Below are 27,189 nucleotides of genomic sequence, written 5' to 3' on the forward strand. Positions count from 1 at the left end.
GGGGGATCAATAGCCACCAGCAGTGAAAACTGGTCAAGTAATGTATCTTAATTACCATGTAATTACTTCTAGTGTTTTCAGAAGAAGCGATAGCTAAATGGCCCAGGAAGGATATTTAATACTTTAGAATATGATTCCCTCCCACACCAGGCGACTCCAGATTGGAAGGGTCTGACAAGTTAAGGGCCATCACCTGCTGGGAGAGACCCAGGACCCTGATCCTTGGCTGCTGGGCTCTGGTACAAATTTGTGGACCCCAGCCCCCTGCGCATTCACTCAGCAAATACAGTGTCTTCTAAGGGCTAGGTCCCGGGTGAAACACCAGGCAACAGAAACCAGTAAGACCTGATTTCGTGTGGTGGGGAAAGAAGGGTTTGGAAGTTAGAGAGATGGTGTGTGACTCTCAGCCCCGCTACTGACCAGCTGTACGGCGAGGGCAGGTGATGTGAATTCCCTGAGCTTTGGTTTCTTCGGATGTGAATAAAAGGGTAATGATAGTTAACTTTTAGTGTTCGTTATGGCCAACATGTGCCCTCCCCCAAATTCGGCCCTAACCCCCATACTTCAGAATGTGACTGTCGTTAGAAGGAGGGCCTCATGCAAATGAGGCTGTTAGGGTTGGCCCTGAGCCAGCCTGGCCACTGTCCTTGCAAGAAGTCAGGACACAGAGCGACACCAGAGAAAAGGCCACGAAAGGACACGGCCAAGGAGAGAGGCCTCAGAAGCAACCAAACCTGCCAACACCTTGCTCTTGGATTTCCAGCCTCCAGACCTGTGAGAAACACACTTCTGTTGCTTAAGCCCCAGAGGCCGTGGTTTCCTGTCATGGCAGCCAGAGCAAACTGAGCCAGGCCTCTTGTGACACTAAATAAAGTCACACCTGTAGGATGGCAGGTGCATGAAGAGAGGCCGTTATCACTAGATTCCTGCCCCTAAGGTGCTTAGAACCTGTTGGGAAAGACCAGAGGAAACAACAAATGAAAGACAAAATGTGCTCACCCCCCCGAGCTAGAGCGCACTGGGGCTTTGGGAGAGTACGCCCTTGGCTCCCTGGGGAGGGGACATCTGCTAGGGCAGAAACACGGGGCAGCAGAGGAGGCAACCGGGACCATCCCCGCTGCCCATGTTTCCGGGCATTCGAGTCACACGCCAGTTAACACCAGCTAAGGGAGAGCCTCCCGCCCGGCCTCATGCACCCCACTGAGCAGACACAAAACCCAGTTAGGCACAGGCTGATCGTTGCTATGGCAGGTCTCCCCTCTGGCTGTCCAAACTGGACCGTAAGCCAGAGAAGGACGTCAGAGGTGATCTGGGCATGTGCAAGCCTCAGACCAAATGCATTTTCGTTTATCCGTGGCCTGTCCTGGGCTGTTGCTGACCATCAAGCTCGCCTGGAAAAGTCCACATCACTGCGAATACACAGGCAGGAACTTACAGAGAACCAAAGCATGTTTGCTCAATCCTCGCCACTCCCGGGAATTCCACGAATGTACATGTATATACATATGTAACAACCCAAGCAATTCTTTTTTTTTTTAAGATTTTATTTATTTATTTGAGAGAGAGCACGACCAAGGGGGAGGGGCAGAGGCAGAGGGAGAAGCAGACTCCCCAGGGAGCAGGGAGCCCGATGCGGGGCTCGATCCCAGGACCCTGGGATCACGACCTGAGCCAAAGGCAGACACTTAACTGACTGAGCCACCCAGGCACCCTGGAGCAATTCTAAGATTTAAAAAATCACTTATGAAAGTCCTATTTATAAAACAAGTACAGAAGATCAACATTTACTTGGGCTCTTAGTCTCAAATGCAGACATCACACACAAAAATAATATTTGTGTCTCTTGGTCTGCAGGGAATGTGTGCAAAATATTTGTGAACTTCATTGCATTTCAAAGGCCACTAAATGCTTTAACAAAGAATTTTGCACTTACAGCAAAGTCTAATTAGAAACATGTAAGTAGGTGTGAATGAATAGATTTGTCCACTGCCATTCTCAACGATGGGCACTAAATTGTATTTAAACTTACAGATCATGGGGTGCCTAGCTGGCTCAGTGAGAAGAGCATGAGACTCTTGATCTCAGGGTCGTAAGTTCAAGCACTATGTTGGGTACAGACATTACTTAATAAATAAATAAACTTAAAAAAAAAAACTTACTATCTCTACATATCAGCCTGGGTGCTTGAGCCTGTAGCAGAATGGCCTCCTTCATCTCAACTGAGTCTCCATTAAAATGAGTAACTCCCAGGGTCCTCATAGAGCACCCAGGTGCCTCTGCATATCGCTGCCCACTGAGGTTCCTGAGAGGTCCAGCCCAGCACAAGGGGCTCACCCAGCTCCAAGATGCGGGCAGGCCTCCACTGGACACCCGCAGGGCCTCTCTCGCCATACCTGTCTCTCCACCAGCCCCTCCTACTACTGCTCACAGCAAGAAACGTCCCGCTGGGTGAGGTCCCTACAGCTGTTTGCCCAGCCTGGAAGCCGGGAGGTTTCGTGCCTGTTCCGCCTCATTCCAGCTCCGTAGGTTAGAACAAGTCACTGCTAGCAAGTGGTTTCCAAAAGTCCTAACCAGTTAGGAAGATTCAAACTCTAACAATCTATGAAAATGAATTCTCCTACAAAAGAGGTCTGCAGAGAAGTATGTGCCTCCCTGGAGACCCTTTCCTATCCAAACTCTTTAGGACTCCTGCAACCATGCTTCAGGATAGAAGTTTTCCAAAGATGGCCACAGTAATACCTCCCATCTCATGCTCTTCTGGAATGCCATGGAGCAAGGAAGCTCCATTCCCCGTTCCCCTGGGTGGGCCTGTCACTGCTCAGACCAATACAGCATGGTAGAAGGAACACTGTGACAATCCTAGCCATAGGCCCGACCCAGAGGCTGCCTTTCCTGCTTTGTGGGAGCCCTGAGCCACTGCATACAAAGCCCACGCTAGTCGGGGGAGCCACACTGAGATGCCATCTTGGACATCCTGCCACTGGAGCTTTCAGTGATTCCAGCCTCAGTCACCATCTGACTACAACCATATGAGAAACTCGAAGCAAGAACCACCCCACTGAGCCCAGTCAACCCACAAAACCAGGAGAGATAATATGAAATTGTGATTCTAAGCCTCTATACTTTGTGTGGTAACATGTACATTCTCATAAAAGCTACCCTTTTAACTGCTTTAAAGAGCGCAGTTCTGTGGTATTAAGTACAATCAACCACATGGTTGTGCAACCATCATGACCATCCATCTCCAGAACTTTCCATCTTCCCAGATTGAGACTCTGTCCCCATTAAACACGAACTGTGCAAGCCCCACCCCAGCCCCTGGCATCCACCATTCTCCTTTCTGTCTCTGTGAATCTGACTATTCTAAGGACCTCATACAATGGGAATCCTACAGTATTTGTCCTACTTGTGAGTGGTTTATGTCACATCACATAATGTCTTCAAGGTTCATCCATGTTGAAACATATGCCAGGATTTCCTTCCTCTTTAAGGCTGAAAAACACTCCACTCTGCATACCCGTCTGTGTATCCATTCATCCGTCAATGGACGTACGTGGGGCAGTGGGCAATGCCGCCGCAGCTCAGCAGAGCAAGGCTCCGAAGGCAGACATCAAGAGCTGGGAAGTCCGGCACAAACACACAGCACCAGGGCACTAACCTCCAGAGTGGGTGACCAGCCAGGAATCCAGGCTGGAGTTCCCAGTAGCACTCATCACAGCAGGCTGGGTGTCTCCTGGGGTCTCCCTTCTAGGCTGGGCGTGACCCCCGGACAGGGGCTGGCAGGATCTTACTCATGCCAGGGCACCCTGCCCTGGCACAGGCTGATAAACCCAATAAACATTTGGCAAATGAGTGAAAAATGTCCCTGACACTGAAGCCATGTTCTGGGCCACATCCGAGTTTCTTATGGGCTCCCTGTAGGGAAAGAACTGGGCCAGGGAAAGCGCAGGAAGGCTGCTTCTGGCTGGAAAGGGAAGGGGGAGGTAGCAGCAGCGGGACAATCTGACAGGGAAAAACCCACAGCCAGGCCCAGGCTTTCCGGGAAGTACAGGATCTCCATCGAAGCCCCACCCTGACCCAGCCGCTGCTGAGCGGGACTTCCACCTGGGGCGGGGAGGGCCTTTGGGAAGGGCGTGCTGGGTATCAGGCTGAGCCAATAGGACGAGGTATCTCAGGGATCAGCCCGGCTCAGCTTGTGGGGCTCAGTTCCCAGGGCACAGGGCAGTAGAGCCTCGTGTGTCCATTATAGGAGGGGGCGGGGTTGGAGGGGCTCCGGCCTGTGCCCTAACGGGCTGTGGGGGACTGAGGGGGGAGCTGAGTTACAGATTTGAGCCCTGGGGGCTTTAGGACAGCGACCATCCTTCACTACAGGAGAAGCCAGGCTGGCTGAACCATGACCCTTGCCCTCTCACCCTTAATCACTCTGCCAAGGAAACCCAATGCTCTCTTCCGGCTGGACTGCTCCGCTGGGCCACAGGTCAGGATGCCACAGAGCACAGACATTAATTCCAAATCTAAGAGGACTTGTTTCTGGTTGACTTAAAGAGTGAATAACCACCATACCAATGCCCACCTGGGATTGAAACAAAAAGGGCTCACATTATGGTTCGACTCTGCATTTAGCTTTACCAGCCTTTAAAGATAAAGCAAAACCCCGAGTATTAATTACAAAGGTGTTTTTCTCTATTTCTCTTCAAAGTCTACACCTTGAAAGTTAGAAACTGCTTACCATGGGGAAAGCAGTTATAAGCACCAATAAAAGAGTTCAAGAAACATGGATTTTGAACTTGGCTCAGCTTCTAAGTAATTGTGGGGCTTTAAGCAAACTAATTACCCTCTTTGGGTCTCAGTTTCATAATGATAAATGAAGGAAAATACTTTGTACTCCCATGGTTTCGTTATATGCTTAACAAGAATGACTATATGTGAGATGATATAGATAGAGATAGACAGACAGATAGACATAGACACACATATATAGGAAGTCCTCATAAGAAAAACTAAACTATAAATAGGTTAGAGATTTTCTTATGTTCAGTAGGTGCTTGCTGGTACCTGCTGAATAAATGGCCAAATACCCCCAAGATTATAACAAGACTCACACTTGGTGAGAGCAGTACCTCTCCACATGGCAGAATCCCCACTGGTGTATCTACCAGATCTTAGAAAGCAATCTGTTCTCTGCAGCCCACCTCACCCAAATCTTAACAACCAACTGTCCCAGCCTACACGCTTCCTTCCCATTGGGCCTTATATTCCAGTCTACTGGAGCCAGCCTGATTTCCAGGATCAGAGTCTGCCCCACTGCCCCTACCCCAGCCCCGTGGCCCAGCTCCCACCTCCAATCATGGCCTGGGGCTGCTTCTTGGGCCAACTGCCAAGCCCAGAAGCCTAGGCCTGCACCTTAGGTCTCCACTGCCTTTGATACCAGAGGGAAACAACTCATTCCCTTTTCCTGGTTTCCATGGAACATGGCCACAGGGAAAATTTGTGTACCAGAAGCCAGTGTCTGCCCAGGGCCTCCTCCCCCAACCTCATGCCTGGACTCCACCCAAGACCCTCCCCTGCAAAATGAGGCTCACATGAGCTCTTCCACCTCAAAGGGCTTTGGGGAGCATCATAAAAGGTGAAGGACTCAGAAGCTTCTTTGAAAAATATGAAGCACTCTGTAAATTCTTTTGCTCTTTTTATTCTTGTTCATTTATTTCAGTGTGGTCTCCAGAGTCTCTAGAGGCCTGGGATTGTTCCCCGGGTAAACTCTTTTGGTACAATGACCACACACAGAGCAAAGTTTGATGTTCTTTGGGACTCCAGTGCCATGAGCAAATGCAGCATGAGCTCCAGGCGGGGGAGGAGGGGGCTGGGCCGGAAGTCAGGAAACCAGGTTCCCGCCTCTCTGGCCCTGCCAGGAAATTAAGCACATTACTTAACCTTGCTGGGCATTTTTCTTCATATGCACAATGGAACTGACAAGCCATCCACATTCCTATTCACCAGGATGCCAAGAAGGCAAAGAATTTGAAAAGAAAAACTCTACTCAAGTTGAAATGTTGTAGTATTCAGCAGGCATGGGGCACTGAGAGAGGAGAGATGCAAAAAACACGTGAAGGGGAACCAGGAACAAGGAAGAGCTGCATTTGGGGTGAAACGGGAGGCACTTGAGAAGGCCCCGATGGAATGCCATGGAAGTTTCCAGTACAGAAAGTATCCCCCAAGCCTGAGAGTCCATGTCTGGATGAGAAGATCTGCCGCAGAGACATATGAAGTCCAAGGCCAGCAGAGTAAAGTGGACGGAAGGAAATGAAGTCCATCTACCACTTGCGGTGGTGGCATGAGACCTACCAGAAGCTGAGGCTCACTGCTGTTTGCTTTCACAGGCTCAGCTCAGAGTGAGGAGAGAGATGAGGAATTAATAGGCCCACTACCCTCAAAAATTGTGTAATGTCCCCAGAGAGATGCCGGCCAGGCCACATCCCGGCACACGACGTCCAATCCAGAGTGCTCTGCTTTAAGGGGGACATTCAAAGACTGCAGAGTTCCCAAAGGGTGGTCACCACGACAGTGGGGTGTGCTAAGACCACATCCCAGAAGGATGGAATATGAAATCTGAAAGTGTGTCCCCAAACAAGATTTGGGGAGGACATGCGAAGCTAAGGCTCTCTCAGAATCAGAAAAATACTGTGAACATCATCTGATCCAACCTTCACCAGTGAGGAAATCTCTAATACAACATCTCTGCTGAGGAATCATTCAGCTGCTCCGTGAACTCTTTCAGTAATGGAGACCACAACACTTTGTAAGTGAATTCATCTCACTATCATTTGGACAGAATTAAACTCTTCTCCTTCCTATTAAACCCAAACTAACCTCCTCCGGGCCTCCATCTATGCTCTGCGGGGACACAGGCTTTTCACCTACCCATCCTCAGCCAACTGGAGACAGCTGGTCCTGATGACTTCTTGGGCAGTTGGCCCAAGAAGTCTTCCCACAGACTTGCCCAGGAGGGGGACGCATTTTCAACACACCCCCGAAAGCATATTCTCGAGCCCCCTTCAAGGCTTTGTTCCTGGTAATCTCTGGCCAGCTTTGACCTCAGACTGCTGCCCCTGCCTTGCTCAGAGCATCTCATCCTGGCCATGACCCCCTAGCTGTGTTTGCTTTCCAACTAGGTCTTGGCCTCCTCCTACCTCGAGGCAAACTCTGGTCCAAGAGGGTCCCGGCTCTGCGGCTCTGCCCACTGCTAAGGGCTTGTCACAAACATACTCCACAATGAGACCAAAAAACGAGAGTCCCAAATTCATGCCACTTCATAGAAAGCAGCTAGTTGTTTGACTTTAGGCCTGCTAAAAACTGAATCTAGAATGTTCGATAGGCATTAAATATATGTTCTAACACCTCATTTGACAGATGAGGAATCAGAGGGCCAAAGGGGTAAAAGGATTCACTCAGGTAACACAGCCAGGAAGAGAAGCTCTAATCTTTGATTGTTCAGTCCCACATTCCTTCCACTGCAATCAAGAGGAAGTGAAGTTATCTTGTGGCTCTCTTCTCTTCATTCACTCACCAGTGATAGCTGAGCATCCTTAACATCGTGCTCCACCCTGGTACAAGTGAATACAGTCACAGTCCCTTACCCCAGCACATTCTCTGTCTAGCACAGACAATATCCACATGTTTTGTTAACGCAGGGTACCACGGGAACCCACGGCCAGATGCTCGGTTAAGATCAGGGAGAGTGATGGTAGTTAGTCCACGTAGTGGTATGAGTATGTCCACGTGGTGAGGGAATGAAGCCGCCAGTCCTGGTAGCTTGAAAAGGCCTCGGGAAGAGCAGGCTGATAAGTTGAATCCTGAAGGCTGATACCAACTGATCAGGCGGAGCAGACCAGAGAGAGGTGAGTGTGTGCACAAAGACAGGGCAGCAGAAGAGAGCCTGATTCTGCAGGTGGACAGCCCGGCTAGAGGCAGGACTTACGTGGGCACTGCCGGGAAAGAGGCCGATGGGTGAGAAAGCTACGGAAGCCCTGCTGTATCATGCCAACGGAGCTGATTTTATCCTAAAGGCAATGCGATTCGGTGAAAGACTTTAGAGAAGGGAAACAGCATTAGATCAGAATTTTTGAAAGAAAGCTCTGACCGTGGAGGACGGACTGCAAGGTGGGGAGGTCAGAGGCAGGGAACCAGATAGGTGGCAATAGTGGGAATGCAGAAAAACCAGGGTTGAACGTGAGGGCTCCTGCCTGCACACACTTGGTTTTAAAGTCTGAAATATGAGAGAAGACAAGAGATTGCCTTTCATGTACATCTCTCATAGCACAGGGGCTGGTTGCCCAAAGCTTTGCAGAACAACATCATCATCACCACCACCCACCATGGCCACAGAAAAGCGATGTGAGCTGTAGCTCCGTGACCAGTCGTGATGTGCAGGAGCCTCAAACAGAGCAGCCGCTCAGTAAGTGGTGGTTGTTTGCATGACCAACATCCATCAGGTCCCGGGATCAAGTCCCGCATGGGGCTCTCTGCTTGGTGGGGAACCTGCTTCTCCCTCTCCCTCTGCAGATAAATAAAATCTTAAAACACACACACACACACACACACACACACACAAAAACCAGTTCTTCACAAGAACGGAAGTTAAAGAGCTCAGCCAACTTGGAAGCCCATAAAGGCGCCCACACCTGTCACAGGCGGTGAGCTTCTACGGGTCTCCTGTCTCTGGCCGCGCTCTCTCCTGAGATTCGGGGAAGGCGCCCCCTCTGGCCAGACGGGCAACACGCAGGCCACCATGGGTGCGGGGGACAGCAGGGTGCCCGCCCCGCGGCAGGGTGCCCGTCCCGCGGCGGGCTGAAGCCCACGTGTGCCTGCGGATGGGCATGTGTGAGCAGTTAGGCAGAACATCTGGCAGGAGAGGGGAATGAATGTGTGGGTGGGAAGCAGGCAGGTCGTGACAAGCAGGGGGCTGTTTAAACCCGGGTAAACCCCATCACGCATGCTACAGAGCCACTATCGCTGGGAGTTTAGAGTCAAAGAAGAATGATAAAGAGGATGAGACTAGAAGCCTAAAATAACAAGTTCTTTCCTTATGGGAGAAAAACGCCTATCTAGGCAAGTCTGAGCCTTCTTGGAACTGAAGGATTCTGACATTATCGCCCAGTTCCCGGGACCAACTGATCAATTTTTTTTTTCCCCTCAAGATAATTTTCTGAAAATCAGGAGCACCTGGGTAGTAGCCACTGTGCTACTTAGAATGACCCAGACCAGGCACCTTCCACTGAAGCCCCGCCCAGCAGCCACCAGGGGAATGTTCACAAAATTTACCAGGTTCTGCTTCAAGCCACAAACAAGCAACAGGCCTGGAGCTGCCCCAGGGGAGGGTCTCAGTTGTAAAGATGTGAGACTGAAACATTTCTCTAGGTGGTATTAACGCGAAACTGAGGCCAACAAAAGCAAGGTTTGTAGCAAGTTACCATCTTCTAGGCCTCCACTTTGGCCCTGATATGAGTTACCCTGAGCTAGGGAAAAAACACTCTCCAAGGGATACACAGAGGCCAGTCTGACAGTCCTGAGTTTCTGGGCTACGGCTGTTTTAAATTAGATGCTCAATGTTGCTTCCATGAAACTCTTGGTTTAGCTCTGCTATGGAAAAGTTATTTTTGTGTTCCAGGTATTTATATGGAGGCACATCCCCATAATTCCAATTATGTTTTGTTTTCATGATGCTCTTTTCCTGTACTTAAGAACAGTCAATGCTTATCATTATTATGCCTGATAAGACACTTGCAGGAAAGCTCTGGGCCAAGTACAGATTCCATAGGGCCCAGATAAATGACATTGTAAAATAGGCAGATTTTAGGTCTTGTGAAATGCTCAAGGGATACCTTCCGTTCTTCTGCCCACTATGGCTGCCTCTTCTTTGTCAATTCCCCAACCCTAACAACTCTTTAATTGCTCAGGAACTTCATGATCCCTCCTGCGAATACCTAGTCCCAGAAGTTGTTTTGTTATTCACTTCTTACAGACTCTCTCTGGGGTCTTTGCATTTGAAGTGTTTTCTTCAATAAGGAAATAAAGAGTTTTCATCTTCAGAAGGACAGGAACACCAAGTAATAAATCAAAGAGAGAGACTTGTGGTTAAGAGGGGCATGGTTCATAAGGAATAACATGGTGATTCAATAGTAAGGTCCATCAACAGACTGGGAGGGCAACTAAGAGCTGTTGATACAGAAGCAAAATCAAAATGGTGATTCAAAGTATTAAGGAAATTTATCCAAGAGAAATCTACATTGATTACCAAGAAAACATAAGTTATTAGGAGGTATATCCATGGCCTCTTCCCAGAAGTCTTTCTGATTATTCTGAAGCACAATCCTGATTTGAAAGAAACAGAGCAGCAGGGGAGATGACAGGAGACCACCACCTGTGAGCCTCAACAAATGTCCAGCACTTGGTTCCTATCATTTCCTATTATCTCACTTAATTTTCAGAACAACTTTTTAAGGCAGGTCCTGTTATCACTGTTTTATAGAGAAGGAAACTTAGCCTCAGAGATGTTACGTAACTTGCCTAAGGCCACTGCTATGGTCTTTTAAAGTTTGTGTCCGCTCCCAAAATTCAAATGTTGAAATCCTGACCCCCAAGGTGATGGGATTAGGAGATGGGGCCTTTGGGAGGTAACTGGGTCATGAAGGTGGAGTTCTCTTGAATGGGATCAGTGCCCTTAGAAGAGGCTGCGGACAGCTCCCTCACCCCTCCTACCGTGTGAGCACACAGTAAGAAGGTAGCTGTCTGCAACCCAGAAGAGGGTTTCACCAGAACCATGCTGGCCCCCTCACCTTGGCCTGCTAATCTCCAGAACCATGAGAAATCAACTTTTGTTGTTTGCAAGCCACCCCGTCTGTGGAACTTTGTTATAGCAGCCCAAACACACTAAGATAGCCACACATCTAGTTAGTGGCAAAGCTTAAACTCAAACCCAGATCTGCCTGACTCCAAAGTCCTTTTATTTTCCCATTATCACATAGGGCTGATGTGAGGACCAGAGAAGAATGCCAAGGACGTTTGCTGATTTAGTTTCTTTAAATGAATAGGTTTTGTTGGGAGGGTATGGGAAAGATAGGCTTATATAAATTTCCTTAAATATTTCCTATAAACAGGCTCTGCTGATACCAAACAACATTCCCAGAGATGCTGCCAGCCACATATAAAGAGTCAATCATTCAGTATAAATCTGTCTGCACTGTTAGAGATACAGGTAAACTCACATGCCCAGCAGAGGGAGAACATCATCTCCACGACCAAAGGGAACAGGAACCTCTCCACAAAGTCTTTTCTTTCAACACGGATGTGAGTTAGGATACTGGTTGGTCAGCTACCAATGTTACTATTGAATTGAACATTGTACTGGAGGGTCTACCCAATGCAATAAGACAAGAAAAAGATCATTAGGAGTCATAAGGAATGAAAAGAAAAAGACAAATTAGTATCATTTTGTGATTGTCTACCTAGAAAACTCAATAATATCTAGAAATAGACTCTGAGAACTAATAAGTCAGCTGGGATGCTAGATACAAGACCAAAATCCCAAAATCAGAAATGTTTCTGTGAGCCAGCAAAAAGCCAATAATAATAAAAAAAGATATCATCTAAAATATCAACAAAACCTATAGGAAATAAATGCAGCAAAAGTTGTATAAGACATTAGTAGGGAAAAATCACCAGTCACCATCCACCTGAATAAAAGGAGAAGATGGGAAGACATAATATTGTAAAGGTATCAGTTCCCTGGAATATAATGTGACTGCAACTGCAATAAAAAAAAAAATCCCAACACGATTTTGTCTTTGTGTGCAACTAGACAAACTAACTTTTGTATGAACTAGTAAAATCCAAGGAAACCAAGAAATTATGAAAAAAATATAAAAGTAATTGTCAGACCTAGCAATTAGTGTGTGCTTCCTTATATGGCAGGCACTATTCTAACATTTTGTACACATTATCTCTTCCCAATTATCCTCGAAGTGGGTACTATTATCTACTTTATCGACAAGGAGACTAAGAGAAATTTTTATAGACAAGGATACGATTATCTATTTTATACACAAGGAGACTTGCCCAAGGTTACTTGGTACCTGTAGGAGTAGCACCAGATGCAAGAAGACAATGGTGTAATATCTTCAAGTACTCAGGGGAAATCACTGTGAGTCTAAAAAATTCTACACTCAAACTCTCCTTTGTAAGAGCAAAATAAAGACATTTTCAGGAATATCAATACTTTCAAGTTTACCAAAGCCCTTTTATGAAAGAACTTCCAAATTCACACGAAGAAAAATGAAGAAAAATGAACTCAGAAAGGAAGAAGTGGGGTGTCCTAAGCAGCAGTCTCCAAACTGCACTGAATAAATAAAACAATGTACAGGCATACCTCATTTTATTGTACTTTGCAGATACTGCATGTTTTACAACTTGAAGGTCTGCAGCAACCCTGCATAAAACAAGTCTATCGGCACAATTTTTGCAACAGCATTCACTCACATGTCCTTGTGTCACACTTTCATAATTCTCACAAATATTTCAAATGTTTTCGTTATTATTTTTTTAAGATTTATTCATTTATTTGACAGAGAGAGTGAGGGGAGGGACAGTGGGAGAGAATTTTCAAGCCGACTCCCCACTGAGCAGGGAGCCAGATGCGGTGCTCAATCCCAGGACCCATGAGATCATGACCTGACCCAAAACCAAGAGTTGCATGTTCAACGGAGCCACCCAGGCACCCCTCAAACTTTTTCATTATTATTATATTTGTTATGGTGATCTGTGATTAGTGATCACTACTCACTGAAAGCTCAGATGATTGTTAGCATTTTTTAGCAATAAAGGATTTCCTTAATTATGGTATGTACATTGTTTTTTTAGATGTAATGGTATTGCATCTTAATAAAGTACAGTATCGTGTAAACATAACATTTTTATGCACTGGGGAGCCACAAAATTCATCTGACTCCCTTTATTGCAATATTCACTTTTTTTTAAGATTATATTTATTTATTTTGAGAGAGAGAGCATGGGGGCAGGGGCAGAAGGAGTAGAGAACCTTAAGCAGACTCCACGCTGAGTGCAGAGCCCAATGCGGGGCTCGATCCCGAAACCCTGAGATCATGACCTGAGCCGAAACCAAGAGTCAGATGCTTAACCGACTGAGCCACCCAGGTGCCCCTGCAATATTCACTTTGCTGCAGTGGTCCAGAACCAAATCTGCAATATCTTTGAGGGGTGCCTATAAAGTCGGTGAGAAAAGTGGGACTAAAGGAAAAGTACAGGCAGAAAATAGAAGATGTCTAATAACATCCTATATACATGCTAGAAGCAGGCCACTAAGTTGGCTATGTGCTTCCTTTGGGCCAAATAAGAAACGGGAAACGGTCAATTAAAGGACTCACAGAATCCACAAGACAAAACAGCCAAGTTGCTCACAAGAACCATTCCTGACCCTGAGACCAGAAAGACCTTTCCCACACAGTTAAGTGGATACAAGATCTGGAACATCTGTCCAAGTATGCTAATTTGAGAAAAAAGTCCTTGACTCTTACATTTTTTTTTCAACAATGCGATTTAGAAGCAGTACCCTTCCAGAATCTCTTCCTTGAAGAACAGAAGAGATAAAGCCTCCTACTTAAGGTGTGTTATTTGAATGACCATGTGTTTTTTTAAAAAAAGCCCAAGCTTCTGGGGATCTTCAGGTATTTTCCAGGAGGAGGATGGCTAAGGTGACCTCTGGGGGCCTGGTTGCTGTGAGGGGACATGGTAGTACAGGATGCGGGCATTTTTTCCCAGACCACCCCTAGAATCACTCAGAAAACACTGAATATTTCCACCTCCACTAAACCAATTCATTTTGCCAATGCATGGGATCACCCACATAGCCAAGCTTCCAAAAAATAGTTTATTATGAGGCATCTGGGTGGCTCAGTCAGTTGTGTCTGCCTTCGGCTCAGGTCATGATCCCAGGATCCTGGGACCAAGCCCCAAGTTAGGCTCTCTGCTCAGCGGGGAGCCTGCTTCTCCCTCTCCCTCCGCTGTTCCCCCTGCTTGTGCTCTCTATGTCAAATAAATAAATGAAATCTTAAAAAAAAATATATCTTATTGTGCTTTCATAGTAATAAGCACAAAGAGGTAATAAGCTGTTCTCTTTCTTTCCTGTTCCATGGTAAATCCTTTACCTATCCACCCTGACATTCCATGTAACACACAGGCAAGTGGGAGCCTGGGAGCTACCCCTGGGTCTTCCTACCCATCACACTCCCCTGACAATGTCAAAAACAATGAAAGCCCATGGGCGCCTGGGTGGCTCAGTTGGTTAAGCGACTGCCTTCGGCTCAGGTCGTGATCCTGGAGTCCCGGGATCGAGTCCCGCGTCGGGCTCCCTGCTCGGCAGGGAGTCTGCTTCTCCCTCTGACCTTTCTCTCTCTCATGCTCTCTACCATTCTCTCTCTCTCTCTCAATAAATAAATAAAAATCTTTAATAAAAAAAAAATTAAAAAAAAAAAAAAAAAACAATGAAAGCCCATACTGGCAGAGCTCGGAAGACATTATCTGCCTGATCTACTTTAAAAATACTGCCTTTTACCAGGACTGCCCTAGAACTCCATGGGGTTCCCGGAACTCCAGGCTGCCTCGGAAGCTTCCAATGAATTCGGGATACCTTTTGCGGGTACAGCTGGCTCCCAAGGGAAGGTGAGCGACCTCTGCCTAAGTCTGGAGCAATTCCCAAGGACTTCCAAAGAGAAGTGATAATGAGAGACAGAAGAGATGGAAGCCAGAGACATTTTACAATTAACCAAAATATCAGTTCTTACTAAAGAACAAAATACTTGGCCTTCCCTTTTCTATATATTTTTTCTTATAATTAAAATCATATGAAGAGTACATGGCTGGAAGATGGTAGACAGTAGTGACTGAGATGTATAGACTTTGGGCACTGACCTGAATTCAAGATCTGATTCTAGCACATAGTGGCTATACAACCCTGGCAAGTTACCCCTCTGATTTTAGTTGCATGAGAATAATAGTTTCATGAGAATAACAGTACTTACCTCACAGAGTTTTAAAATGAAACACCATATGCAAGTGCTTTATACTCAATAAATGTTAACTATTACTACGGCAAAAAATCTGACAAATACTGGCAAGCAGAAAAAAACTCAAAAGCACCTCTAATCTGACCATCCACTTTGATGTGTCTAATTCCAATATTTTCTAGATGTATTTGCAGAGTGAGATTACATTACTTTCTATTTCATAACTTGCTTTTAAAACTTAACACCATACCCAAAGCATGTTCTATGTAATTCAGTATTCTTATACAATATGATTTTGAAAGGCCACTTTTACTTCTTAACAACCCCTGTCCTCCTTCCACTCTGCAGACCCCACACTTCATGTATTTCCAACTCATCTGCCCCTCCAGATGACAAGGGACTAAAGGAAAAGTACAGGCAGAAAATACAAGATGTCTGCTTTTTATTGGCTAACTGGGGATGCAGCTTCTTCTTACCATCCAGACTACCTACTCCTTGGCCTTCACCTTACTAGTAGGCCTGCACTTGGTCGCCATCATGCAGAACAGCCTGTTGGGCTGCACAGCAAACCACCCAGTTCAACAAGATTCCATGAAGCAGCACAAAAGTTAAACGAGGCTGAAAGGCGATTTCTTTCCCAACAGCATAAGGATGACTTCTAGAGCATTAAATACACTATTAAAAATTCTCAGGAAGAGGAAGAGACAAAAGATTTTTATCTGAGTGCATTGTTTTTCTAAGCAACAGGGCCAAACAAGTTCAAAACTTACAGGCTTTCTACTTGAATGAAAGTCAACAACACTTGCTTGTCAATGACATTTTGAGACCACCGTAAAACCTAACTCATACTAATGGGGAACTGTCAAACTGAATCAGTGAAGAAAAATGAATTACATCCTTTTAAAACTAAACCCCTTTACTTCCAATGAAAAAACAATTTTTTTTAAGAAATCTTTATCTCCAGGGTGGCCTGGGTGACTCAGTAAGCAGCTGACTTCAGCTCAGGTCAGGATCTCCGGTCCTGGGATGGACCGCCCCCTGGGATGGACCACCCCCTAGTCGGGCTCCATGCTCAGGGGGGAGTCTGCTTGTCCCTCTCCCTCTGCTCCTCCACCACCCCTCCCCGGCCCCCGGTAAATCTTTATTTCCAAATAGTTCAATACCTTGCCCTGTTTTGAAAGGTTGCTCGGCACCTAATACATTTGTTATAACCACGTTGAGTGTTCATATAGAAAACAGGAATGGCTCAAGTTCTTGAGAGGAGCTCTCTCCCTAACGACCATAAAAGTTCAACACCGGCTGTGATCCTGCTCACACAGCTCACTTCTCAGGGAAGCTCTTCCTTCTTAGTCATGGGGACACAAACCTCAACTGGGCTCCCTCCCACCTCTCTCCAGTTCTGAGGGAGCGAGCAGAGGCTTGCCATATGAACCCAGATCTATCCCTTAAACAAAACCAAACAAAAACCCTCCAGATTCCAGACTTGATCTGTCCAGACCCATCTGAGAATTAACGAGCTCCTTTTAGGCACTCAGAGAACTAAGCCTGTCATGGAAACACTGATTCAACCATAATGAGAATCGACATAAAACCACACAAACGAACTAAACATTCTTCCACCCAATCAGAGGCTAAAGCAAGAGCCTCAGGAATAAAATAAGCGAGGCTGTTGGTTTTTGTTTTTGTTTTTCCTTTGTGGTCCTGCTCATTTTAGCCTCTTCCACTGCCTCGACTTTGCAACTGTTTATGAGACCGTGGGAGTGGGGGAGGTGGGAGAGAGATGCGGAACCCGCTAGAGAGAGGGAGAGACAGGCGGAGCGCCCACACCAGGCTGGGGAATGCCAACCAACACTGCGGTTTCGGTCAGGCAAATTACAACTTCTGGCCCGCGGGGGGCCAACAGTCTGTTTGGGGTAGTCTGAAAACAAGCCGATCTGAACTCCCACCTCCCACAACACTTAACTATGGAATGAAGTACTTTCCCAAAGATCAGATTCTGCTCACTATTTTTAGCCAGCATTCTTTTTTTTTCCTCTCTCTTATTATTTTTTCCTGGATTTTAAATTTTTTCCCGAAATCAGAAAGGCTAATTACGTGAAGTAACATTATTATTGGAAAAAGGAGAGCTGGAAAGGCTAAAAAAAAACCACACACACACAAACACACAAAAAACAAAACTGTCCAACAGAAATAGTAAAATCCTAAGGAGGGATATATTTTAATTTCCCCTTGGACCCACATGGTAGAGTTTGTGAGTCCTGGGGACGCAACACCAAATCCCCGTGAACGTCATTCGTGCAGGAAATGCTGGGGCAAGTGTGGAGGTCCCTGCGGCTGCGGCCCCTCGTCCTGGGTCATTGCCTGCTAGAGCGGGAGAGGACAGCCGGGATGGAGACACCAGCTGTGGCCGGAGGCTGGGGGACCAGAGCGTCGCCGGGCAAGGGGCAGGGGAGGGGCAGCAGCGCGAAGAGCCGAAGCCGGGAAGGAGGCAGGTGAGAGTCCCGGAGGTGGGGGGGCGGGGGGGATTCAAGTCGGGGAGGCCCGGACCGCGTGCGGGTTTGTACGAGCCCCCGGCCCCCCGCCCTCGGAAGCGTGGCTGGGTTCTTTGCTGTTGAGTTTTCTATCTCTTTAGAGCCGGCCCCAGGTCCCAGAGGCCCCAGGGCCAGGTGCGGAGGGGAAGCCCGGCCCGGGCCCGCCCGGGACACCTCAGGGGGCGACAGGGGCGGAGGGAGGGAGATGGGGCGCCAGCTGACGGCGCCCAGCGAGCCCGGGAGATGCCCGCGACCCGGGGGCCCCCGAGCTCCCCGCCCGCAAACTTTCCCAGCCAAGTGGGGGTGGCCCCACCCCGGAGAGGGGGATCCCCATGCGTCCCCGACTGTCCCCTGGGGCTGGTCACTCACGGGCAGCGCCGCTGGGGCTCCGACTCTGGCCGCCGCCATCCACAGCAGAGGAGGAGCCCGAGGAGGGGGAGGGGGAAGGGGTGGCGGGGAAGGGGGAGGAGGGGGAGGGCCTGGAGCCAGCAGGAGTGGCGAGGCGGGGAGGGGGCGGCTACTCCGCAGAGACTCCCGTCGCCGCTCCACCCCCGCCCCGTTCCCTGCCGGCCCCCCTTCTCCCCTCACTCCCCTTCCCGCCCTGGATCCCCCCAGAGTCTTTCTGGTGTCTGATTCTCCATTCTCTTCCCTCTGGCGCGTCTTCCTTCCCTTGAGTCTCCGGCCCCCAGGAGGGGGAGAGCATGCTCCCTCCAGCAGAAGTTGGTGGGGAGGGATTTATGTGAGCTGCAATATATGGGTATAGGACACCCCCTTGAAGCAGATGTCTAGGACTCTTGGCAGGTCTGAAGCCAACCTGCACTTTCTGGGCCTTTGTCATCATCTCTGGGTGGTGGGATGGTGGGATGATGGGGGGAGTGTCTCTGTGGTCTGCGTCACTTCACTGAGAGGATTTTTTATTTTGGTTTTCTCTTGTGATTAGGAGAACTAAAAATCATTTTTGAAGCCTCTCCTCAGTGCCTCCTCTTTTCCCTGCAGGTGGGACCAGCCCCGGTCAGGGTAAGATGAAAGGTACAGACAGAACCTCAGTTTCCCCGGTTAGTCAGTGCCTAGGCGGAGGCCACTGGATGGCTTATGAAGGGCCAAGCTGTGTGAACGGGGCAGGAGGTAACTATTGATAGATGCCCCCTGTGTGCTGCCTGCAGAGTACAGAAGAGAAAGGGAGCTGTCCTCCCAGGAGAGGTTAGAGGGTGGCTTCTAGTCCTGACTCCATCACCTGCTAGGAGTTGACTCCAAGCAAGTCCTTTGGCATCTCAGCCTCTTGCACAAGTGGGGCTGCCTCACTGGGAGCCAGTCAGAATGAAAGGAGATCTGCCTGTGCCTTTTATCCTGGAGGGACATCCAACCCCAGGATGGAAAGCTTGGACTGGGTTTGAACAGACTCAGTGGGGAGAAAAGAGGCCATTCCAGGCCCTGGGACTAGTGCTTTGGAGGCCAGCAAGACTGGAAAGCTTAGAGGAGGTGGGAACTGTTTGAATGGGAAGGTGGAACCGGCAGAAAATAGGAAACCCATGAACATTTTTAAGCAAAGGAATATTTTGATCCAGGTGGTGTCCTATTCACTTTTGTGTTCCCAGAACCTGGCATACAGTAGGTACCAGTAAATCCTGTGAACTCAAAATGGCGACTGAAGCATATTCACTGAACAGTCTGAAAGACAAACTATCTGGGAAGAAAGAGCTTGAGCCCAAGGAGAGGAGTTAGAAGGCTCTAGTGAACATGTCAACCTGAAGTGCTATGCCTGGATGGTGGAGAGGATGTGAGGGAATTCCGTTGACACTTCCTTGCCTTTGCATAGCAATGTGATTCCTTTTTTTTTTTTTAAGATTTTATTTATTTATTCATGAGAGGCAGAGGGAGAAGCAGGCTCCCTGCTCAGCAGGGAGCCTGACACAGGACTCAATCCCAGGACCCCAATCCCAGGACCCCGGGATCATGACCTGAGCCGAAGGCAGACACTTAACCATCTGAGCCACCCAGGCACCCAATGTGATTCTCTTTTAAATGCTCTTTGGGGTGTAGGCTTGTTTCTGACCTTGGAGGAGTTCCTTGGTGAAATAGAAAAAATACTCTGTATCCTATTCAACCACCAGCCTGAAACTACGTTCAGAGAGGGCACAGGGGTGCCTGAAGTCACACCGCCAGGATCTATTTAGGATACTTTTATTCTCAGATAAAATTTCTAGTTGTGTTTACGCTTAAAACACCCTCAACGAACAGAAAAAGGGACTGGGTCCTACTCTTTTCCCTTTTTCCTCCAGCCACCATCTCGGTGATGGTCAAGGGTTGAAGAAGGGCAAAAGAGAGAACGGGGAGTGAACTGATGGGCAGCTTTTCAGAGTCTTCGGTGGAACCAGACAGGTGATGGTCCCAAGTTAGCCTTCCGGTAGGGAGCTGAGAGAGGTGCAGAGCAAGAACAAAGGAAGAGGGAAGCAGAGGAAGGGAAGAAAAAGGGGCCTTGACACTGGGCATTCTGGCTGAAGCTCCACATTGAACCTCCTCTGTCCTGTGAGCAAGCCAAGAGGCTTTCTGGGGAGGCCAGCCCATCTCAGGAAATGCCCAGGTAACAGCTTGAGAAAGCACTCATAGAGGAAACAATATACTTGACAAATGGCAATCGTCATTGCATTTAAAGAGAGTTCTGAGTGCACCTTTTTAATTCTGCCATCTTTGAAGAAGTAGTATGGCTTTGAATAGTAGGTTGCCCACCTGGCGAAAGAAATCTCTTTGGAAACTTTGACACGTACAGTCCCATCATTTTCTAAAGACCAAATATAGTTGGTTGAAAACCGCTTATCTTTTACAAGGGACTGTCCCTCCCCTTTCTGTGTGACTCAGTGTTGCCCCAAAGGTGGCCACTTTCTCGCATGCAGATTTCTTTCTTACAACTCCACCACATATTTCCAAAGACTCCTTTCTGGCAATGCCCCTTTGTGTCCAAATCTGGTGGTAAACAGCTCAGCCTGGCCTCAAGAGCTAAACCACGACAGACCTCGGTAGCCCATCTTACTCCACTTCCTGTTCTTTTCCTTGCTCTATAATTAGACTCTCAGACTAACTCATTCTCCTTTTTATTAACAGTTTTTCTTTTCCTGGCAGGCTTCACAGAAATCATTTAAAACTTCCATGCTGTTTAACAAAGGGTCCCCAAAGTGTCTGCAGATATGACCTAGTAGATTAACTTGGAATTCCACAAAACTCATATCAGTTGAAATAGTCAGGATCCATTAATATAAACTCAAACCAGTTTGCAGAAATGCCTGCAGGGGACATGGCTGGGAAAAGTGAGGACTTCAGATTTAGGACAAGTTTAGCCCTAAAAACTTGATAAAAACATTCCTCTCTAAAAACTTTGCAAGTCTCTATTTATATTACAACATTCATTCAAGATAGAGGGAGGGCTTTTGGAAAACTATATTCAAAAAAATATTACCCAGTGGATGGCTTCAACAAAAGTGAAAATGAAATGGGGGGGAAAAATCACCATTTTACCTATATGATGCATCTTGACCCGATGTTTGAAGAACACACGATTTCTAAACAACTTTCTCCATGAGGAAACCTGAATACTCTTTGGATAGAAATTTCCAAAGAGTAATTCCACATCTTCACTGAGAATGTCAATCAAAATCAATGATAGTTATGGGGATAATTTCAGAATGGCCCCAGGCTGGTTATCCTTTATCCTGGGCATGGGATACTCTTAGCTGTGTTTTGAGCAATACAGTTGGCCAGTCCCTTGGCCTGCTTCCTAAAATGTATCCAATTAGTATTTATTGTCCACCACCTGCTACAAAACATTCTGCTAGGTACTGTGGGCAAGTATGGATAAAAGCATGGCTCCTGCCTCTTGGCATCTGTAGCTGCTCAGGGAGATGGCACACAGTATGATGACTGCATGAGGTATGTTGCTAGTTTAACAGAAGAGGTGTTCTGAAGAAATAAAAAGAAAGCTGAAGAGAGGGTGAATATGCCTTAGCATCTGAGCAAGCCCTGAGTGACATTTTGTTCTTTGTTAGTTAACTGAACTGTGTGGTTTCTATTCTTGGACCAACAGTATGTCACCACTCAGCTATTCTACTGGTGTTTAGGGAGCAGTGGGTTCAGATTAAAGCTCCTGGTAAAACAAACACAAAGGTTCCAAGTGGGGGACGTGCCTTTCAAGACCCCTATGCCCACAAACAAGACAAGAGCCCCCAGCCTGTTTCCACCAGGAGTCAATTCTTCTAATCCTCTCCTTAGGAAAACAGTTATTCTGATGCTTAATAGCCTTTTCTTTCAAAGATTTAGGAGAGCTATCATGGGTTTTCCTGCTCTAATGCTTTGATTGCCAGTTAATATCCTAATTTGGAGCTAATTACTAAATTGCTTAAAAATTTAAGGCACAGGCAACCATCTACTGACAAGCTTTCCATTTATCACCACTGTGGCCGAGGACATGGCCCTTAGCCGAGAACAGAAGCTTCCTCCGCTATCACAGAACAGACACCTCCTCGTCAGGGTGGCTCTGCCAGATGGTTTCTTAGCCATCACCAACCAAGTTGCTCTCTTCATATGTTAAAGCTACAGAGGAGTTTGAAAGCTTTTAAGAGCTGGAAGTAACTTCCAGGTTTAATGCTGCATAAAACAAAACTATAAACCGTACATTTTTCTGTCTGCGGATTTTTATTATAAAGAAGGCTTTAATTCATAGTCCTGTGGAAAGAATTTTTTTGCTCTCTGTTTTGCTGGCTTTCTTAGCTAACTGGCTCCTCATTTTACTTATTTTTTCTCACATTTTTGTTCAGAAATAGTGTGGCTGCGTTTTTGTTTTGTTTTGATTTAATGGATAATGAATTTAGAAAGTGGTCAAGTTATTGAAAGTATCTGTTAGTTTAACTTATGATAGACTTAGTTTCTTACCAAAAGCAATGGAGAATCCAGTTTTATCAGCTTGAAAGGTGAACAGTATTGCTTACAACAGCATAATGAAGGGTGGTGTTTAAAATCATAGAACAAGACACATACTGTTCATCAGTTTCTCAAGTTGTGCCTGGGGAGTCTTATCCTAGCAAGGGCTGCTCAGGTGAACAGTGCCCCCTCGAGTTGTGCTACAGGCTAACCACTACCCCCATCCTACTAAAGAGTTTTTTTTTCTTCACTTGGAATTTCATATAATCCCAATTTTGATTAAAAACGTACATCTTTATATGTGCCTGAAAAAAAGAGTAGGGATAAACAAAAATGTTAATGGCTGAATCTCTAATGAAATGTATGCTCTTGATACTTTTCCTCATTTTCCAAATTTTCAACAGTGAGCATGTAGTACATCATCAGGAAAAAGTAGGACATGTCATTTCAGTAAGTTCTGAAAACTCCACCTTCCGCAGGAAGCAATGCATGATTAAATACTTTTTTCCTTTTTTTTTTTCCATTTTAGTTTCACTCCCACGTGGGCTTCAGGCAACTATCTAAGTCCCGATTCTGTACCTAGACTAGAATCACCTCTCACTTTGCACTTTCCATGCCCTAAGAGGCCTAGACAGAAGAGACAAGTCTTTTGAGAGTTGGGTTGCAGTGGTAAGTAGAGGGATAAGGCAGTCACCAGAAGGACTTCTCTGTCCCAAGCCCTCCAAAGGAGGCATAGAAACAGACTAGAAATGCCACAAGGACTGTCACAGAACACTGAGGGCCAGACAGGAGCTGGAAAGCCTAAGTTTATGAGGGAGCTAATCAGAATGGTCATTTGCTCTTTTCCCCACAGTGCTTGGGGGCCTAGACTCAGCTGCAGTGAAGACAGCTGGTCCAACTGTTAGAGAACTGGAAATGAGCAGGTCACGAAAACAGAAAGGGCTAAGGGGCCAAGCCCGGACAGGCCGAGCAGAATGGGACTGAGTTGCTTCACTCAGAGGTCCCCAAGGCAGGATCCCAACACTGTCATGACTATGAGGACTGGGTCTCTCTCTACACCAGGCAGGAGAGGCCAAAGAGTTGGCCTTTGTGCCGAGCACAGAGGGAAGCTGGTAATGAGCTCTCAGGCAGAGCAGAATAAAGCATTTTGGAGGGTGACTAGCAACTGGCTAGCGAGGAGGTTCAAAGGAGATGCAGCAGGTACGGAGGTGGGGAGAAGGGGTTTTAGGAACACCTGAGCAAATCTGGGGGACTCGAACATGGGGTGGAATGGGCCGGTACAAGCAGCTGGAAGAAAGGAGCAATATATTTAGGGAATGCTGGGAGAGACACCCCTGAGGTTGACACTGAAATGATACAATGTTGATGAACTAAACCAAGGGGAGCCTGAAGTATGGCTGCAGGTACTTGTTAAGGCAAAACTCAAAGCCTTAATAAAGGATTGGCCAGACAATTGTGACAATCTGGGGAATTAGAAAGGTCATATCTAAGTCCATTGGGATTTTGTAACTTTTATAAAACATACTTTAATAGGTTTCAGTTTCCCTTATCAAATTTTCATAGCCTGAAAGTTTGACAGAAGTATGAATTTATTGACATCAATTTCCTTAAGCTATTATTCCAACACAGAGAAGGTACTGAAGAGCTGAAGACAATGATAATAAACCCACAAGATCTGAAGTTAAGTCTGCAAGACCCACCCCCTCTGAGAGAGAGAGAGAAAGAGAAAGAGAGAAAGAGAGAGAATATGAGTAAGTCTTCAAAAAGAATCTGGAGACTGCTTCCAATTATAGCAAGAAGTCATGACAGTTGGACAATTTTAAGCATTTTATCCAGAAACATAGATCTATTTCATAGATACCAAATCGATTACCATATAATTGAGTTTGAAAATATACAAAATATCTGTTGTTCTTACATACTGAAATTAAAACCTAATTTTAAAAAGTGCACAGTAAAAACAGCATAAGGAAACCTACAATATCCATGGTACACGTATTGTTCTCCATTTTACTGTCAACATTAAATTCTGTATTTGCCTTACTGGTTACAAATATATTTTAAATGTTTCAAGGCCATTTACAACACTGACTAGTTTACCAAGTCCAACAACACCCCAGCTTCCTGAAGGCAGCCAGCACTGGACACTGGACGAGGGGTCTGGGTCCTGTAGCTCCGTGCAATGGTAGCAGCTTTGGAAAGAAGTCGCCAACCATCTATGTGTAAACTATCGACTCTTGTTCTTTTTAGAATTTCCCTGTGCAAAGAAAAATATCAACAATAAGAACACAAACATCTAGAAAAATAACTCCTAGTTTATAGCCCAAGCTGTCTGGAAGGCCATACTTCTCTTTGGAAAATTTTAGCTTCCAAGAGGAAGAACAGCTGATAACCTTGCGTCGCTAAGTGTCGCTAACTTTTAATCAAAAATAGTTTGTTACTTTTAACTCCCCCACTCTCTATTTCCATGGACCCTATCCCCCCTGAGGACTGAGGATCAGCAACAAAGGAAGAAAACAAAGCTACCCAGGATTTATCAAACCTCAAATATTCATTTTGTTCCAAAGACAGAAGTTTATTGATTTCAGACACTGAATAAAAATTTTTAGCCTACACAGATTTCCTTTGTTGCTTAACAAATACCTTCAAAAGAGGTCTTAATAGATACTAATTTTGAATATGTGCCAACTAACACCCCAATGGCAGTGATCTGAAAAAGGAAGCTCAGATACTGGCTGAAAATGAGCCAAGGGCAGATGTCTTAACTCATTTCCAGTCCCCCCACATATGGAGATTTGGACTTTCCAGTTTTATGTAACTTCTCTTCTTTCTGGAGAAGTTCACTTTTTAAGAAAACATTGTAACTCGATTCCTATACTTAACTGTTAGGTACAAATACATTTTTGTCATGTGTGTGGTTAATGCTTGCAGAACACAAGCATTAATAACAAGATGATAGCCAACAAATGGTTCCAAGATGTTTACTTGGCATCCAACAGAGACCATGTCAACTCTGCCATAAGATGATGCTCCAACAATCTAAATTACTAACTAACTGGACAGGGGAGGGCGAAAAATACAGGGATGATGGAATGATCATAAAAAAGTTAACAGAAGGGCGCCTGGGTGGCTCAGTCGTTAAGCATCTGCCCTGGGTTCAGGTCATGATCCCAGGATCCTGGGACTGAGCCCTGCATCGGGCTCCCTGCTCAGTGGGAAGCCTGCTTCTCCCTCTCCCACTCCCCCTGCTTGTGTTCCCTCTCTTGCTGTGTCTCTCCCTGTCAAATAAACAAATGGAATCTTTAAAAAATATAAATAAATAAATAAATAAATAAAAAGGTTAACAGAATAAACGAGCTCTGTGTTTTATTAATGACAGATATTTTAAGGACTAGATTACAAAGTTCTGAGAGGACCTGAAAATTCCCTAACTTCTAAAGTAGCTGCAATACAACTTCCTTCAGAACAATGAACTTTGCTGGACTCTGCACTAACTCTTCTCAATTCAAAACCAAATGCCAGGGCGCCTGGGTGGTTCAGTTGTTAAGCGTCTGCCTTCAGCTCAGGTCATGATCCCAGGGTCCTGGGATCGAGCTCCACATCGGGCTCCCTGCTCTGCAGGAAGCCTGCTTCTCCCTCTCTCACTCCCCCTGCTTGTGTTCCCTCTCTCTCTGTCAAATAAATAAAATCTTTAAAAAAAAAAAAAAAAAGGCTTCTGCAGCTCTAGAATCGGAAAAGCTTCCCTAAAATCATTGCTACTTCTTTCCAAATGTCAGGCAGTAAACCAGGCTTTCTCCTAATATTCAAACTAATGTACGTGCTTTCTACCATGACGAGGAACATAACCTGTGAACTGGCTGTTGTCCTGCTGGGACATCAAGAAAAAGGCCAAAGAGTTCCAGGAGGCAAGATTCAAGAGGACCGACCCCCACACTCATCACCTCCAAGCTCGTTTCCTGAAGCACAAGTAACTGGAGAACCATAATCAAAACCACACTGTCTGGCTATAATCATTACAAAATGCCCCAGGAAAGTATCACAGATGCTCTCCTGCTCTCTCCAAAGTAGCCAGAGGCAGATCAATAACCTGAAACTACACGGGAAAACAATATTACATAATGCGGGTTCCAATGCACTCACGTGACAGACCTTCCAAGGAGACACCAACTGAGCAGAATGCGGCCCTCACCGCCACTAACTGATGCTAAAATCAAGCTATAGTGTGTTCATCTCTATTTCCTCTCCAGTGCCAGCACATAGAAGGAACTCAATACATGGCTGCTAGGTCAATGAGAAGCAACAACAGATTTCCAAGAGCACAGGTTAGAGACTGGCAGTGGTACATACTGTCTGAGTTACAAAATGTGCAAAGCATCTGAGATGATGTATGAAACCAAGTTCCTGGCTTCCTGAAGCCTACCTTTCCTGGTAAAAGAGCATATATATTATGTTACAACAACAGACATGGCATATGCAGATATACACTTCAACATACAGGTACTACCAATATCTACTGACCCCAGCCTAGACAAGCAGTGGCTTTATGGGAAATGAAATCAAAAGAAATTTCTGGAAAAGGACAAGATGTTCCTAGGTTATATGGATGTGTATGAAAATAAATCTGCTAAAGAAGGTGATTCTTCAACAGCACCATTTTAGACTCCTATATATATATA

At 46.2% G+C, this 27,189-nt stretch overlaps 1 protein-coding gene across 3 annotated transcripts in view; it reads right to left on the reverse strand.

The window, feature by feature from the left end:
* Positions 1 to 24,084: 24,084 nt before the first annotated feature.
* The window catches only part of PPP1R21 (protein phosphatase 1 regulatory subunit 21), a 59,866-nt gene continuing 56,761 nt past the window's right edge, over positions 24,085 to 27,189 (reverse strand). For all 3 annotated transcript variants that reach the window (XM_028104023.1, XM_028104022.1, XM_028104020.2), the window contains one exon: positions 24,085 to 24,770. In XM_028104023.1, the coding sequence (XP_027959824.1) occupies positions 24,741 to 24,770 (30 nt within the window). In that variant the 3' untranslated portion in view covers positions 24,085 to 24,740. The remainder of the gene's footprint in view (positions 24,771 to 27,189) is intronic.

The sequence above is a fragment of the Eumetopias jubatus genome, unplaced genomic scaffold, assembly GCF_037043125.1.
Source record: "Eumetopias jubatus isolate StellerSeaLion01/CBP00866 unplaced genomic scaffold, mEumJub1_p1.0 scaffold_9, whole genome shotgun sequence".
Lineage (NCBI taxonomy): Eukaryota > Metazoa > Chordata > Mammalia > Carnivora > Otariidae > Eumetopias > Eumetopias jubatus.